The 14,546-nt window shown below is 37.7% G+C and overlaps 1 protein-coding gene across 1 annotated transcript in view; it reads right to left on the bottom strand.

The window, feature by feature from the left end:
- Positions 1–665: 665 nt before the first annotated feature.
- Positions 666–14,546, bottom strand: part of LOC100371136 (uncharacterized) — a 33,777-nt gene continuing 19,896 nt past the window's right edge. Inside the window, exons 13-14 of the mRNA XM_085497071.1 lie at positions 2,491–2,679; positions 666–1,997 (exon numbers count right to left, since the gene is read on the bottom strand). Of these exons, the coding sequence (XP_085353197.1) occupies positions 1,462–1,997; positions 2,491–2,679 (725 nt within the window). The 3' untranslated portion in view covers positions 666–1,461. The remainder of the gene's footprint in view (positions 1,998–2,490; positions 2,680–14,546) is intronic.

Below are 14,546 nucleotides of genomic sequence, written 5' to 3'. Positions count from 1 at the left end.
CTATATATATATATGTAATATCAAAACAATCGGACTTGCGGTTTTTAACAAGAAGTCGAAAATATCACTTTTTACCAAAAATGACAAAAATATTCACCAAAATTAGAGAATTGAAGATATCATCACGAAATGAACAAATCTGAGAGAGGTCCACATGTAGTACCTATATATGTAGTATCAAAGCAATTGGACTTGCGGTTTTTAACAAGAAGTCGAAAATATCACTTTTTACCAAAAATGACAAAAATATTCACCAAAATTAGAGAATTAAAGATATCATTACAAAATGAACAAATCTGAGAGAGGTCCACATGTAGTACCTATATATGTAATATCAAAGTAATTGCACTTGCGGTTTTTAACAAGAAGTCGAAAATATCACTTTTTACCAAAAATGACAAAAATATTCACCAAAATTAGAGAATTGAAGATATCAACATGAAATGAACAAACCTAAGAGAGGTCTACCCAAGGTACATATACACCAAGTATCAAAGCATTCAGGCTTGTAGTTTTCAAGAAGAAGTCGAAAAAGTAAAACATTGACACGGACGACGACGACGACGGACAATCACTCATATGATAAGCTCCGCTCGACAAAGTCGACAGCGGAGCTAAAAATGTCAAATGTGTAAAAATTTTAATTACCCAGCTAGCATTCAACCTTTGGTACATGTAGAATTATTTATATCAAGTCGATGATAAATAATGGTAAACAATGAAAAAACAATAGAAAATGGACATAAAACTGACAGTATAAAAAAAATACCCTCCTTAACTCCCCATGACGCAAGAACTATACTCAAAACCCAACGCCCGTCCCTCTCTCAACCATCTTCTCTTACCACACACCTTAGGTTTTTTGCTCCAAACTAACAGACTTGCAAACACAACATTAACAGACAACTCATAGAATCCAATCTGATACATAAAAAATACACAAATATCAGTATTGCATATTTTGAAATCGTGTTGCGTAGTTAGTGTTTTGAATTATTTGGAAAACGCAATGATTCATCAGACTAGCATGTATTAGTACTTGTGTGTGTTTGTCATTTGTTATAACACACATAATGACTGGTCTTATTTGGGCGACAGTCTGTATCTATTTTTCAAGGATGATTTTCACTCGAAAATTTTTTCAAGAGGAGCTTAAAAAATTCACATAAAAACATATGCAAAATTATTTCCTGATACATTGAAATGATTTCTATAACTTGCCTCAGTGCTTTTAGGGAAGCTATTTTTCACTCTCCAGTTCTTATCAAAAGGCATGGTCCACTGAAATGCATCCTATTGCCTGATTTACCTGATTTTCTGGGGTTTGAGACTCAAAATCCCTTTTGCTATCTTCTTCATGACTAGTCAACATATGTTCGTAACTCACAATTACAGAAATTTGTCAATGGTAGAATATATATATATCTATGATCTTAAATGGAATCTTATAAAGAATGATAATTATATATCTATACTGATACTGTCAGCACCAAGACCAGAGTCATGCCGCTCCCCACTGTTATCTTCATTTGTATTATTACATGTGACGTTATCATCTAAACACATGTTACCTGTTCTGTCATTGTTTCCTTGATAGTCAAAGTTACCATCAAAGACTTGAGGATAGTAAACCGGGTCAAAGGTCGCACTGAAGACTTGCTGCTGGTGATCAAACTCTAAGGTATCATTATAAACTTGCATGTCGGTGTCAAAGTTACCTGCATGGCATCGTGGGTCATGATCGTAAGATGCACCAGTTAAACATACTGGATCAACGGTTTCATCAGTGTTGAAATCCAGCATGTCTGTCTGACAAGTGTAACCATCACTATGTACACTTGCTGATTGTCCTTCAATAGTTTCACTTCGCGTATCATCTCTAGTGGCCGCTCTATTATTGTCATATGCACGACGACTCAGCTCTTCATTTGTGGGTTCATAGTATGTATACGATAGTGGTGGAGGAGGAGGAGGAGGAAACGTTTCTGAATCACAGACTGAAATGAAAACATACAATCACTGAAAAAATCATATAAACATGTCATTGTTCATGGACCATCTTATATGTATATGGCAGCAAAGGCAATTTATGTATTATTAGGGAAAAAACAGGACAGAACTAACAGTGTACATGAGATGAGATGAGATGAGATGAGAATTTTTAGACTTTGTCTGAACTGGAACCAATGATGGTATTATACAATAATGATGAGGTCAATAGTAATCATGCATTTATAAAATTAATTATTTTTGTTTGATTTTATATAAACCAATCACAATAAAAGTGGGCTGAAGAAAAACAATACATTGATTTTTAACATTTCCAAGTTTGAGAAAGATCGACGAAAATGCTGGCTATAGTAAAGTATTAATGATGACAACAACAATGACCTTGCTAAAATGAAAACCCTCCATGCATATGTAAGGAATGGAGTGAGCAGGGAGAAGACCAGTCCCTATTTATACTCCTAAAGAAATTGTTTTGCTTACTTGATGGTTCTAAGATTGCTCTGCTATCTTCATTGGTAGGTGCTGATGCTGAAAAAAACTTTCTTTTCATAATGTACATTGCCAGCATGACACAAATTAGAACAATTCCTGCCCCAGCCCCTAGTCCTACAGCCAAATCTGTTCCTAGTTTACCATTTGGTTGAACTGTGCTTACTTCTGGCAATGATACTGAAACACAAACAAAATGATGTTAAATATTCATTTAGACAGAGACATTAAATTGAACGAGTTTACAGCCAAAGATGGTGTTGTAACGAGTGATGTCATGGGCTAGTAACAAGTGATGTCATGGGCTAGTTATGAGTGATGTCATGGGCTAGTGACGAGTGATGTCATGGGCTAGTGACGAGTGATGTCATGGGCTAGTGACGAGTGATGTCATGGGCTAGTGACGAGTGATGTCAAGGGCTAGTGACGAGTGATGTCATGGGCTAGTGACGAGTGATGTCATGGGCTAGTGACGAGTGATGTCATGGGCTAGTGACGAGTGATGTCATGGGCTAGTGACGAGTGATGTCATGGGCTAGTGACGAGTGATGTCATGGGCTAGTGACGAGTGATGTCATGGGCTAGTGACGAGTGGTGTCATGGGCTAGTGACGAGTGATGTCATGGGCTAGTGACTAGTGATGTCATGGGCTAGTGACGAGTGATGTCATGGGCTAGTGACTAGTGATGTCATGGGCTAGTGACGAGTGATGTCATGGGCTAGTGACGAGTGATGTCATGGGCTAGTGACGAGTGATGTCATGGGCTAGTGACGAGTGATGTCATGGGCTAGTGACGAGTGATGTCATGGGCTAGTGACGAGTGATGTCATGGGCTAGTGACGAGTCATGTCAAGGGCTAGTGACGAGTGATGTCATGGGCTAGCAACGAGTGATGTCATGGGCTAGCAACGAGTGATGTCATGGGCTAGTGACGAGTGATGTCATGGGCTAGTGACTAGTGATGTCATGGGCTAGTGACGAGTGATGTCATGGGCTAGTGACGAGTGATGTCATGGGCTAGTGACGAGTGATGTCATGGGCTAGTGACGAGTGATGTCATGGGCTAGTGACGAGTGATGTCATGGGCTAGTGACGAGTGATGTCATGGGCTAGTGACGAGTCATGTCAAGGGCTAGTGACGAGTGATGTCATGGGCTAGTGACGAGTGATGTCATGGGCTAGTGACGAGTGATGTCAAGGGCTAGTGACGAGTGATGTCATGGGCTAGTGACGAGTGATGTCATGGGGTAGTGACGAGTGATGTCAAGGGCTAGTGATGAGTGATGTCATGGGCTAGTAATGAGTGATGTCATGGGCTAGTGACGAGTGATGTCATGGGCTAGTTATGAGTGATGCCATGGGCTAGTAATGAGTGATGTCATGGGCTAGTGACGAGTGATGTCATGGGCTAGTTATGAGTGATGTCATGGGCTAGTGACGAGTGATGTCATGGGCTAGTGACGAGTGATGTCATGGGCTAGTGACGAGTGATGTCATGGGCTAGTGACGAGTGATGTCAAGGGCTAGTGACGAGTGATGTCATGGGCTAGTAATGAGTGATGTCATGGGCTAGTGACGAGTGATGTCATGGGCTAGTTATGAGTGATGCCATGGGCTAGTGACGAGTGATACCATGGGCTAGTGACGAGTCATGTCAAGGGCTAGTTATGAGTGATGCCATGGGCTAGTGACGAGTGATGCCATGGGCTAGTGACGAGTGATGTCATGGGCTAGTGACGAGTCATGTCAAGGGCTAGTGACGAGTCATGTCAAGGGCTAGTGACGAGTCATGTCAAGGGCTAGTAACGAGTCATGTCAAGGGCTAGTGACGAGTCATGTCAAGGGCTAGTGACGAGTCATGTCAAGGGCTAGTGACGAGTCATGTCAAGGGCTAGTGACGAGTCATGTCAAGGGCTAGTGACGAGTCATGTCAAGGGCTAGTGACGAGTCATGTCAAGGGCTAGTGACGAGTCATGTCAAGGGCTAGTGACGAGTCATGTCAAGGGCTAGTAACGAGTCATGTCAAGGGCTAGTGACGAGTGATGTCATGGGCTATCTATGATCCAAAAAAATGGTAATTTTTACAAAGCTACACTAACAAATCATATACTAATAAGGCACATCGAGCATGCATTTGGACAAAAATTTGCAGTTACAGCTGCCAATAATAGACAGAAATATTAACCTTCTATTTTTTAAATAAACTACCAGTCGATATTAATAGTTGTTTTCCTGCAATAAAAAGGTGCATGATTTGTTTTTCTCCACATACTGTTCAAATATAAAACATGTTGATAGTTAACATGAATATTACCGGTATAATGTTAACCAAACCATATTATGCAGTCTTATTTTCACATTAAACGTTACATGTGAAAATACACCATGGTCATATGAGAATATAAGGTTATTACGAGAATACCTCAAAGTATGCATGAAGACAGTACAGCTGGAGTATGCACGGCGTACTGTCTGAGTGCATACTTTGAGCTATTCTCGTAATAACATTACCGTACTTATCCAGCTAAGAGCCCATGCCTGGACAAACGCCCACCCCCCACTTTTGACACAATAAAGAAGTTGAGATCATATCCGGGCACACGCCTAGGGGGTCTTTTTCTACACAAAACAAAAAAACTATTTTTTATTTGTTAACTGTTGACTTTCTTGAAGTCTGTCGTGATACTTATAAAAATTGTTAATTGCGTAAAACTAAGGGTGAGCGCGTTCACCGCTGATTTTTTTTTTTCAGAATCATAACAGTCAGCAAGTCTATAAAAATAAATATTAAAGCAGAAACGGTAGTTCTCTTTTTGAAATATGTCGTGGCTCTAAAAAGGGCCGGTCGTTTGGTGTGTGCTTCCTCAGAAACGATTCAAGCAAATCGTACAAGGAGAGCCGCTAAGCAAGTGTCGCACTCGTTCGGCTTTAGCGTCGTCGACAATGAAAACAATGTTGCAATATTGTAGCAACCCGTACCAGGGAGAAAGGTTGAAATCACATTATTTTGGCTTTATAAATATTTTGCAGCAGCTTGCGAATCTATAACTGGGGCCAGCAATTTTGCAATGTCACGCCAAAGACTGCCAACTTTTTTACCATCTTTTATCACCGCTATTGCATTTCTGTCATGAAAACTATTCATCTGTCGTTGGATAAAAAAAAAAAAACTTCCTATTTCAAGTCCGCCGCGATATCCATATAGTGAGACATTCCAACCGCCGGAACTTGCTGAATGATAACTTTCACCGTGATTAATAAGCATCGAGTCTGATAAGAAAGCAATGTCACGATTTGACCTTTATGATGAAATACTAGTAGTGATGTCATTCTTAGCCAATCGGTAAAGCAGATGCATAAAGGTCAAAGATGATTGCTGGACTGTAAAAAAAAGCATCGTGCGAGTCGTTTGCGGCGGCCCAATTTTTCTTGTCTCTTTATTCTGATTAGACGTGAATTAAAAGTGCCAAGCTGACAGACTGCGAAATCCGTGGATTAAAAGTCCAAATTGTGTGGGACGATATCGACGAACTTCAGGAATAAGTTGTAGGGATTTTGTTCAACGGCTACAGTGGCGCCGACTTGGACATTTGAGGGTTTTGAGTTTGATGAAGATGGCAATGAACGTACAAATAAAGATCTGAGAAGTTTTTTCAAACAGCTATGAATTTTTATAATTTTTACTGTGTAAATTTGTAAATTATTGATCTTGTATGGCGGTTGATTCGTAATTTGTCAAGACCGGAAATCATTTTACGCAGTTTAACCCCTGACATTTTAATTCATTTTGAGTTCGCGCGTATTCAAGTTGGGCGTGTTTGTCGGCGGGAAAATCCTAATTCAAACCATTCTTCATTTTTTTTTTTATTTCTGGCTTATTTGCCACATTATAAGCAATAAATTATTTTTGTTTTACTTCTAATGTTGCATATTGTTCATTTATTTCTGTTGCATGTTTTCATTTGCCGTTCTATTCCCTGTCGCAGTTCGATCTGCGTGTTGTCAATTTTCGTGAAGTTTTTTTTGGCCGGGGATCTCCTGGCAAACGCCCACCCCTTCTTTTTGGCAATTTTTCATGTTCAAGACCCTCGGCTTATACCCGGATAAATACGGTATTATACATCTTTTCCTTCCAAGGATACATCATGGCAATGCCAAAATCCAATCAAAGAAAGCTTAGAAAGAACTCTCATGTGCTGAGAGTATTGGAGACACATTAAATATAATTTGAAATTACTTAGCTGAAAACTAATTATGCAAATCAGAAAATTAACATGAACAGATTTGATTGTAAAACTAATGAGGTCTGCGCAATGTAACAAAAACTCTATGTACCAAGTTTAATTGAAATGTGATTAGAACCAAAAAATTATGAATTATTATGCTAATTGGGGAAATAATATGAACAGAGTTTGACCGCAAACTAATTAGGTTTGTACATTGTCCTAGAGCATCTTTGTACTAAGTTTCATTAAAATGGAAATTAGTACTTTAGATATCAGTGTGAAAGCTTAAAATTGGTTGATTATGCAAATTGGGTAATTAATATGTACAGATTTTAACCCACAATTATCCAGGTCTGTCTATTGTCCTACAGCATCCATGTATAAACATTCATTGATATGTGATGATTACCGTAAAAACCCGCAAATAAGCGCTACCCTCAATTAAGAGCCACTCAGTGAAAATTTGTTACATTTGACCCTCCATTAAGAGCCACCAAGAGTTGAGTGGTTTTGTCAATAAGAACCCAGAAATAAGTGCCAGCCACCCGGTTGTTTACAATCAGGCAGACACCGAGCTTATCGTGCCTCACTTCCACCTGCATTGTTTATTGCCCCATAGAAGGAGTGAGACAACTAAAGATTATCCCCATAACTTGCCTGATGTCCTGTGTAATTGAGAACGGAAGAATGATAGACGAAAGAAATGCACTGAGAGCGTGAATGTGACTGTCAACTTGTCCATTTTATATTTCTGACACACAATCGACTAATTCACAAACTATTCATAGTAACTACTAGTATGTTTTTTGCCGAAACACTGAAGGACACGTTGAGATATTCATTGTCAATGTTGTCTTTATAACCAAGTAAAGAACGTCACGATTTTAGAACGCCTTTATCGGAAAATCGGAGGTATCGAAAATACATTCTCACAGACGGACCGGAACAGGAAGTCAGCAGAAAACAAAAGATTTTTTCCTTAGCGTGGGGGGAATTTGGTTAGCGTGGGGGAAAACAGAGGTGTTAATCCGGTCATGGCAACGTTTGAGGGATCGTGACGTAGCTCCGACTGTGAGAATGTAATGATTACGCAGCCCACTCTCGCTGATCGTGATTTTGGGTTATTTTTTGCATTTTATTTGAGACGTTCGTTTTTGGATGATTCGAGACAAAATGTTCAGGGAAGTAACAAAATAACTGGCATTAGTTTGGAGAGGACTCTCTTGCCGAAAATAATCAAAATTGAAGTCGAATGGATTAGTTCCACAAACTTGTGCGATCAACTTGTCTTACAGCAAAGTGAAGTCTACGTGACCCGCCTGACCCAAATATTTAAATTAGCTATTTGTGAGAATTGAAAATAATCTGAACTTGTACCAATCAGAAAATGCCTTGTAACAGGCCTGGGCTTTCGTGAATGATTTCGTCTCTCCGATTGGTCACAGGAAATTATTTTTAATACATGTAATTGTTACTTTCTCGGTATCGTTTCGTATTTGGTTATATAGGGGTGGGGCTATAGTTTGACCCTGTTTGCGTGGACTGTGAAGTATGTGAATATCATTATAAGCTGGCTTGATTATGAAACAGGAAATATAAACCAAAGCTGTACTGTCAGACGTCTAGTGCAATTAAAACAATGCCCAAGTACCCAAGCTGTACAAATCTATAGAAAAACGTGTTTTTATTTATTGTTTTTGCCATAAATACAAGTGATTGGGCATCATTTTTATCATTCGTTCCATGCTTCCTTTGCAAGTATGTCCTCTCCTGTCGCTGCTGGTCAGATCAATTCTATCCGAAACTATTTTATATTGTCACCAAATCAACCACCACGCCAGCCACAGCCACGCAAGTTATTCCCAGTTTTCAAGAAAAAAGTTTGCCGTACCAAACTTGGTGAACAATTGTACAAGTGATTCGAGTGTTGGGTCAGACACTGAGAGTGATACCAAATCCGACTTCAGGCATCGCTACACATTGTCAGTGAAACGTGACTTCAGGCATTGCTACACATTGTCGATGAAACGTCGAATCGTCGTATTTATTTGACATTTGTTATTCCCATAACAGTATTTTTACAGAATAAATTAATTGCAATGATACATCATTAATAATTACTTGTCTGTTTTGGTTGTGTGTGTGTTTGCCTATCCCCTTCCCTATTTCACAATGAAAAACCGAAAATTGACTAATCATTATGCAAATTAGGTAATTAGTATCCACGGATTATTACCAAAAACTAATCAAAACCTAGCATTAGTTCAGAAAATCTATGTACCAAGTTTCATCAAAATCCAATGAGTGGTAGTTTAAATATCAGTGGAACAGTCATGGAACCACTAAAAAATAGCTAATTATCATGCAAATTAGGTAATTAATATGCACGGATTTTTACCAAAAACTAATCAAATCTGCGCATATGTTCAGAGCATCTATGTACCAAGTTTCATCAAAATCCAATGAGTGGTTCTTTAGATATCAGTGGAACAGTCATAGAACAGCTAAAAAATAGCTAATTATCATGCAAATTAGGTAATTAACGAGCATGGATTTTTACCAAAACCTAATCAAATCTGCGCATTGGCCCAGAGCATCTATGCACCAAGTTTCATCAAAAACCGATGTATGGTTCTTGAGATAGCAGTGGAACAGTCGGACACACATACACACACACCCCCCCCCCCCCCCACACACACACACACATACATACATACAGACACACTAACTGCAAAGACTCCCATTTTGTGCTTCGCACATGGGAGTCAAAAAGCAAACTTCTTTGTGTGGAGTCTGGTCAAACCCTGATGGCAGCCATGTTTGTTTTTATTATTAGATGCTTAGAAGTGATCTCATATTCAAACACCTGGGTCAAACCTGGGTTAACCCGGTCTGCCCTTGCTAGCCCTAATCAGACCTACTAGACCTACAATATGCAAATTAGTAGTAGGTTTGAACCTAACCTCAGGATTAACTGCCCATTAACGCCCCCACTGAAAACAAACAACAGAGAACAAAGAAGACAGACCTAGGGAAACCTAGGTTTTTCTTACAATACTGTTTCAGCCTGGTTTCAGCAGGAAAAAAAATAAGATGTATACTATGGAGCTCCATGTTCATACTGAGTGTTATATTTTGAAGTGTTAAGAATTACAGCAGCGATTTTTTTTCTTTGCAAGTCTTGTACATGTAAATGCTAATAAAAACAAACTTGCATTTGTTTCACAAATCTATTTACATCATGTCATTTATAAGTGTGATGAAAATTATATTTATTTATTTCTGTGATTGGTAATAATAATCAGTTTCCCACAACTTACATTTTGGTACAAGTCATTACAATTGTTATTCAATTTATCTGGAAATAATTACAGACGTGATGGTTTGTTACATTTTGTCATTGAATGTGAATCAAGTGATACCATAGACCCTCTCTATTGTGATATATATGGTAAATTAATGTTTGAAACAGAACAGGGAAAAAATGCACTAGAATTTTAATGAGCAACTTCTTAGGATAAATTATTTACGTTATATATATATATATTTGGCATAGTAAGTAAAATATGTTTATCCATTAAGCGAACTAGTACATTTTGTCCGCAACAAGTACGGTCAGTTTTGTGCCCATGTCAGTTCATAAATTCATAGAACACATTTTTTGGTTACGTTTGTAAAGTCTGTGAGACTGCGAGTTATCAAAATATGATGAAAGTATTAAATCGATAATGGCAACATTGTTTTCTACGAAGGCATCTGAAAACCACAGTCCCTCTATTACTGTGTGAAAACTAAGGTCGGGGCTAATGCTACGACTCCGGCGCCATGACCACCGTAACATTGTCAGCTGACGGCATTGCGGGAAAATTACGGGTATTTACTGCTGCCGATATCTTACTTTTCTGTGACAAAATGCACACATTTCAAACCCCCGGTTAATTAAAAATAAACGATTATTTTAGAAAATACATCGAAGTACAGTGCCTTGAGGGACTGTGGGCGAAGTAGGCAGCAAGGAGTTGTTTTTTAAATTCACCGCAGAAAATCATGCACTCAACGCAGCCATCTTGGTTACCTCAATCAGAATTTCTCCTTGTCACCCAGCATGCATCGATTGCGATATCGCAGCGTGCACTGTGTCGCCAAGGGCGACGGTCTTAGGTACAAGGCACTCTATGAATAAGGTATTTTCAGAGGTCAGGGTTTTTTATAAGCAGTCTCGTCTGCAGATGAATAGCCTTAAATAATCAGCGCGAGTCCATTTAATTTAATTTTCAGTTTTGATACTTCGTGTCGCTGGCAATTGAATAAGAATCAAAGAAAGCTTAGAAAGAACTCCCATGTGTTGAGAGTATTGGAGACACATTAAATATAATTCGAAATTACTTAGCTGAAAACTAATTATGCAAATCAGAAAATTAATATGACCAGATTTGAGTGTAAAACTAATGAGGTCTGCGCAATGTAACAGAAAATCTATGTCTCCAAGTTTAATTGAAATGTGATTAGAACCAAAAAATTATGAATTATTATGCTTATTAGGGAATTAATATGAACAGATTTTTACCCCAAACTAATTAGGTTTGTACATTGTCCTAGAGCATCTTTGTACTAAGTTTCATTGAAATGGAATAATTAGTACCGTGAAAACTCCAAAACTTCGACCCCTCTAAAAATTCGCCCGCCTATTTATTTGCCGGGTTTCGGTGTTTTATTTACCTCCAAATTTTCGACTCCACTAAAAATTGCCGACTCATTCTTATTCGAAAATTGCGACCAGTTTTAGTTTTCCCCCAAACGAAAAAAAACAACGATGTGAGCGTTCAAACGGGACCTTCCTCGAAGGCATGAATCCGGGTTTCTGATTGACTGAGAGATTTTTATTTTATTGGTAACGAAAATATATTCTAAATAAACGAAGTTTCAAATAAAAACGAACACAAAAATCTCGGCATGCTGCGTTTCTGAATTGTTGATTATTACTGTACTCAGTAGTGATTATAATAATGTACACAAAATAAATTTGTTGAATGGCTATGAAATACAAATAAAAGTCAACTTAGTTTCATCGTAAGCGAACGATTCCGGTCTCGTATAAACGTTTGATGCTGTAGGATATCCGCCATGTTCTCTTAGGTCAAATAGGTCAAATCGCTAATTAACCAATCAAAAAGCTGGATGATGCCAACGTGTTCAAATTACCATAGCTTATTTAAATATGTTAATGTTATTGAACGCAATGCGGAAGAGATTGATGTTGTAGTACGATATTTTGGCTTGGATTTTGATGCGAAAACGGCATGATTTTTTTTAAATAAAAAAAATTAGTTGTTTTTAAAAAATAAACTGGTCATCTGAAGAATAATTTAACATTGTTCACAGTGATAACAGCTCATTCTCGAAAGGAAGCTTACCCGCTCATGCTAGTCACGATAAAAATCATACACGTGTACTCTTGAATAGACAGACGTCAGTGACTACGGTAAAACTTACTCTATTTTAGCCGGCAGGATTGATTGAAATGTCCGAAAAATGACGCCAAAATACACCTTAAAAGTCCCATTTTATTTTCTTAAATCCCATTTTATTTTTTAATCCAAGGGCGAATTTACGGCAGAATTTGGTCCCTCAAATAAGGGACACGTGAGCTTTGATTCTAACCGGATACATTGCACTGGGTCGGGAGATAGTTTGCTAAACTTCCATGTATCTTTTGTCCAATGGGTACCTGTACTTCGAACATTCGCAAGTTTTCCTAGGTAGTGCGAGACAGCTTTGTCTTTTGACCTATTAGTTTTGTGCTGACCTCTTCTCCGCATCTTGATGTTTTGTTTTGCTTGTCATAATACTCACTGATTGATGACTTTGTTTAGATTTTGAGTTACAACTCGGCCACGACCTTTGCTTTTACCGTGAAACATGAGGAAGTTTACGTCAATTGACGGACATTGCATTTTTTAAAAACTAATGAAGCACACTGTCTATCATCCCCATTTTTTCATTTGCTGATTTCTATTCTGAAAAATTCGACCGTCCGAAAATGCACCTTAATTTTGACTCTAAAAACACGTCACATTTCTAACACCAATTATTTAAAACCGGACGAAATTTTGGAGTTTTTACGGTACTTTAGATATCAGTGTGAAAGCTTAAAATTGGTTAATTATGCAAATTAGGTAATTAATATGTACAGATTGTAACCCACAATTATTCAGGTCTGTCTATTGTCCTACAGCATCCATGTACATTCATTGATATGTGATGTATAGTACCTGAGATATCAGTGTGAAAGTTGGTTAATTATGCAAATTAGGTGATTAATATGCACAAATATTTACCGGAAACTAATTGGGTCTGCATAATTCTAGATTCATTGAAATGTGATGATTAGTACTTTAGATATCAGTAGAAAAGCTGAAAATTAATTATGCAAATTAGGTAATTAATATGCACAATTATTTACCCTAAAACTAATCAGGTCTCTGCATAGTCCTAAAGGATCTATGTACCAAGTTTCATTGAAATGCGATGATTAGTACTTGAGATACTCATGGAAAAGCTGAAAATTAACTAATTATGCAAATTAGGTGATTAATATGCACAAATATTTATCGAAAACAATCAATCTCTGCATAGTCCTTGAGTATGTAAGTACCAAGTTTCATTGAAATGTAATGCTAACTACTTATATCAAATGCTGAAAATTAATTAATTATGCAAATTAGGTAATTAATATGTACTGATATTACCATAAAAACTATCAGGTCTGTGCAGTGTCGTATGACATCTATGTACCAAGTTTCATTGAAATGTGATGATTAGTACTTTAGATATCAGTGGAAAAACCGAAAATTGACTAATCATTATGCAAATTAGGTAATTAGTATCCACGGATTATTACCAAAAACTAATCAAAACCTAGCATTAGTTCAGAGCATCTATGTACCAAGTATCATCAAAATCCAATGAGTGGTTGTTTAGATATCAGTGGAACAGTCATGGAACCACTAAAAAATAGCTAATTATCATGCAAATTAGGTAATTAATATGCACGGATTTTTACCAAAAATTAATCAAATCTGCGCATATGTTCAGAGCATCTATGTACCAAGTTTCATCAAAATCCAATGAGTGGTTCTTTAGATATCAGTGGAACAGTCATAGAACAGCTAAAAATTAGCTAATTATCATGCAAATTAGGTAATTAACGAGCATGGATTTTTACCAAAACCTAATCAAATCTGCGCATTGGCCCAGAGCATCTATGCACCAAGTTTCATCAAAAACCGATGTATGGTTCTTGAGATAGCAGTGGAACAGTTGGACACACATACACAGATACACACACACATACACACATACAGACACACTAACTGCAAAGACTCCCATTTTGTGCTTCGCACATGGGAGTCAAAAACTGCAAATAACCGATGTGCAGCAAATCAAAATAAATTTGTTTTTCCGGATTTTGCGATGACGCACTCCTGAAAGAACTGTTTGAATATTGAACGAGCAACAGTAGTAAAGGCTTGAACACAGTAGCGTAAGTCTTAAGTGCAACTTTGTACCAACAAATGTTCGTCTTTTGATACTTATTAGCTGTCAGAGACACATATCAATTGTCCAGCCCAATGAAAAGTGTGATTCACGTCCTCTGCTCAATTTGCGACTCGAGCATAACAGTTTATCAAAACAAAACAATTTACGCTGTTCACCGATATATGAAAGAGTGTTTTTTAGGCAAGACACACTGTAAAATGACTACTGTACACCAATAAATCGACACATTTTAGAGACAACTATCAAGTCTTCAAAAAGCA

This window comes from Saccoglossus kowalevskii, chromosome 3, assembly GCF_978046115.1.
Source record: "Saccoglossus kowalevskii chromosome 3, keSacKowa6.1, whole genome shotgun sequence".
Classification (NCBI taxonomy): Eukaryota; Metazoa; Hemichordata; class Enteropneusta; family Harrimaniidae; genus Saccoglossus; species Saccoglossus kowalevskii.
This window is presented reverse-complemented; position numbering and strand designations above follow the sequence as displayed.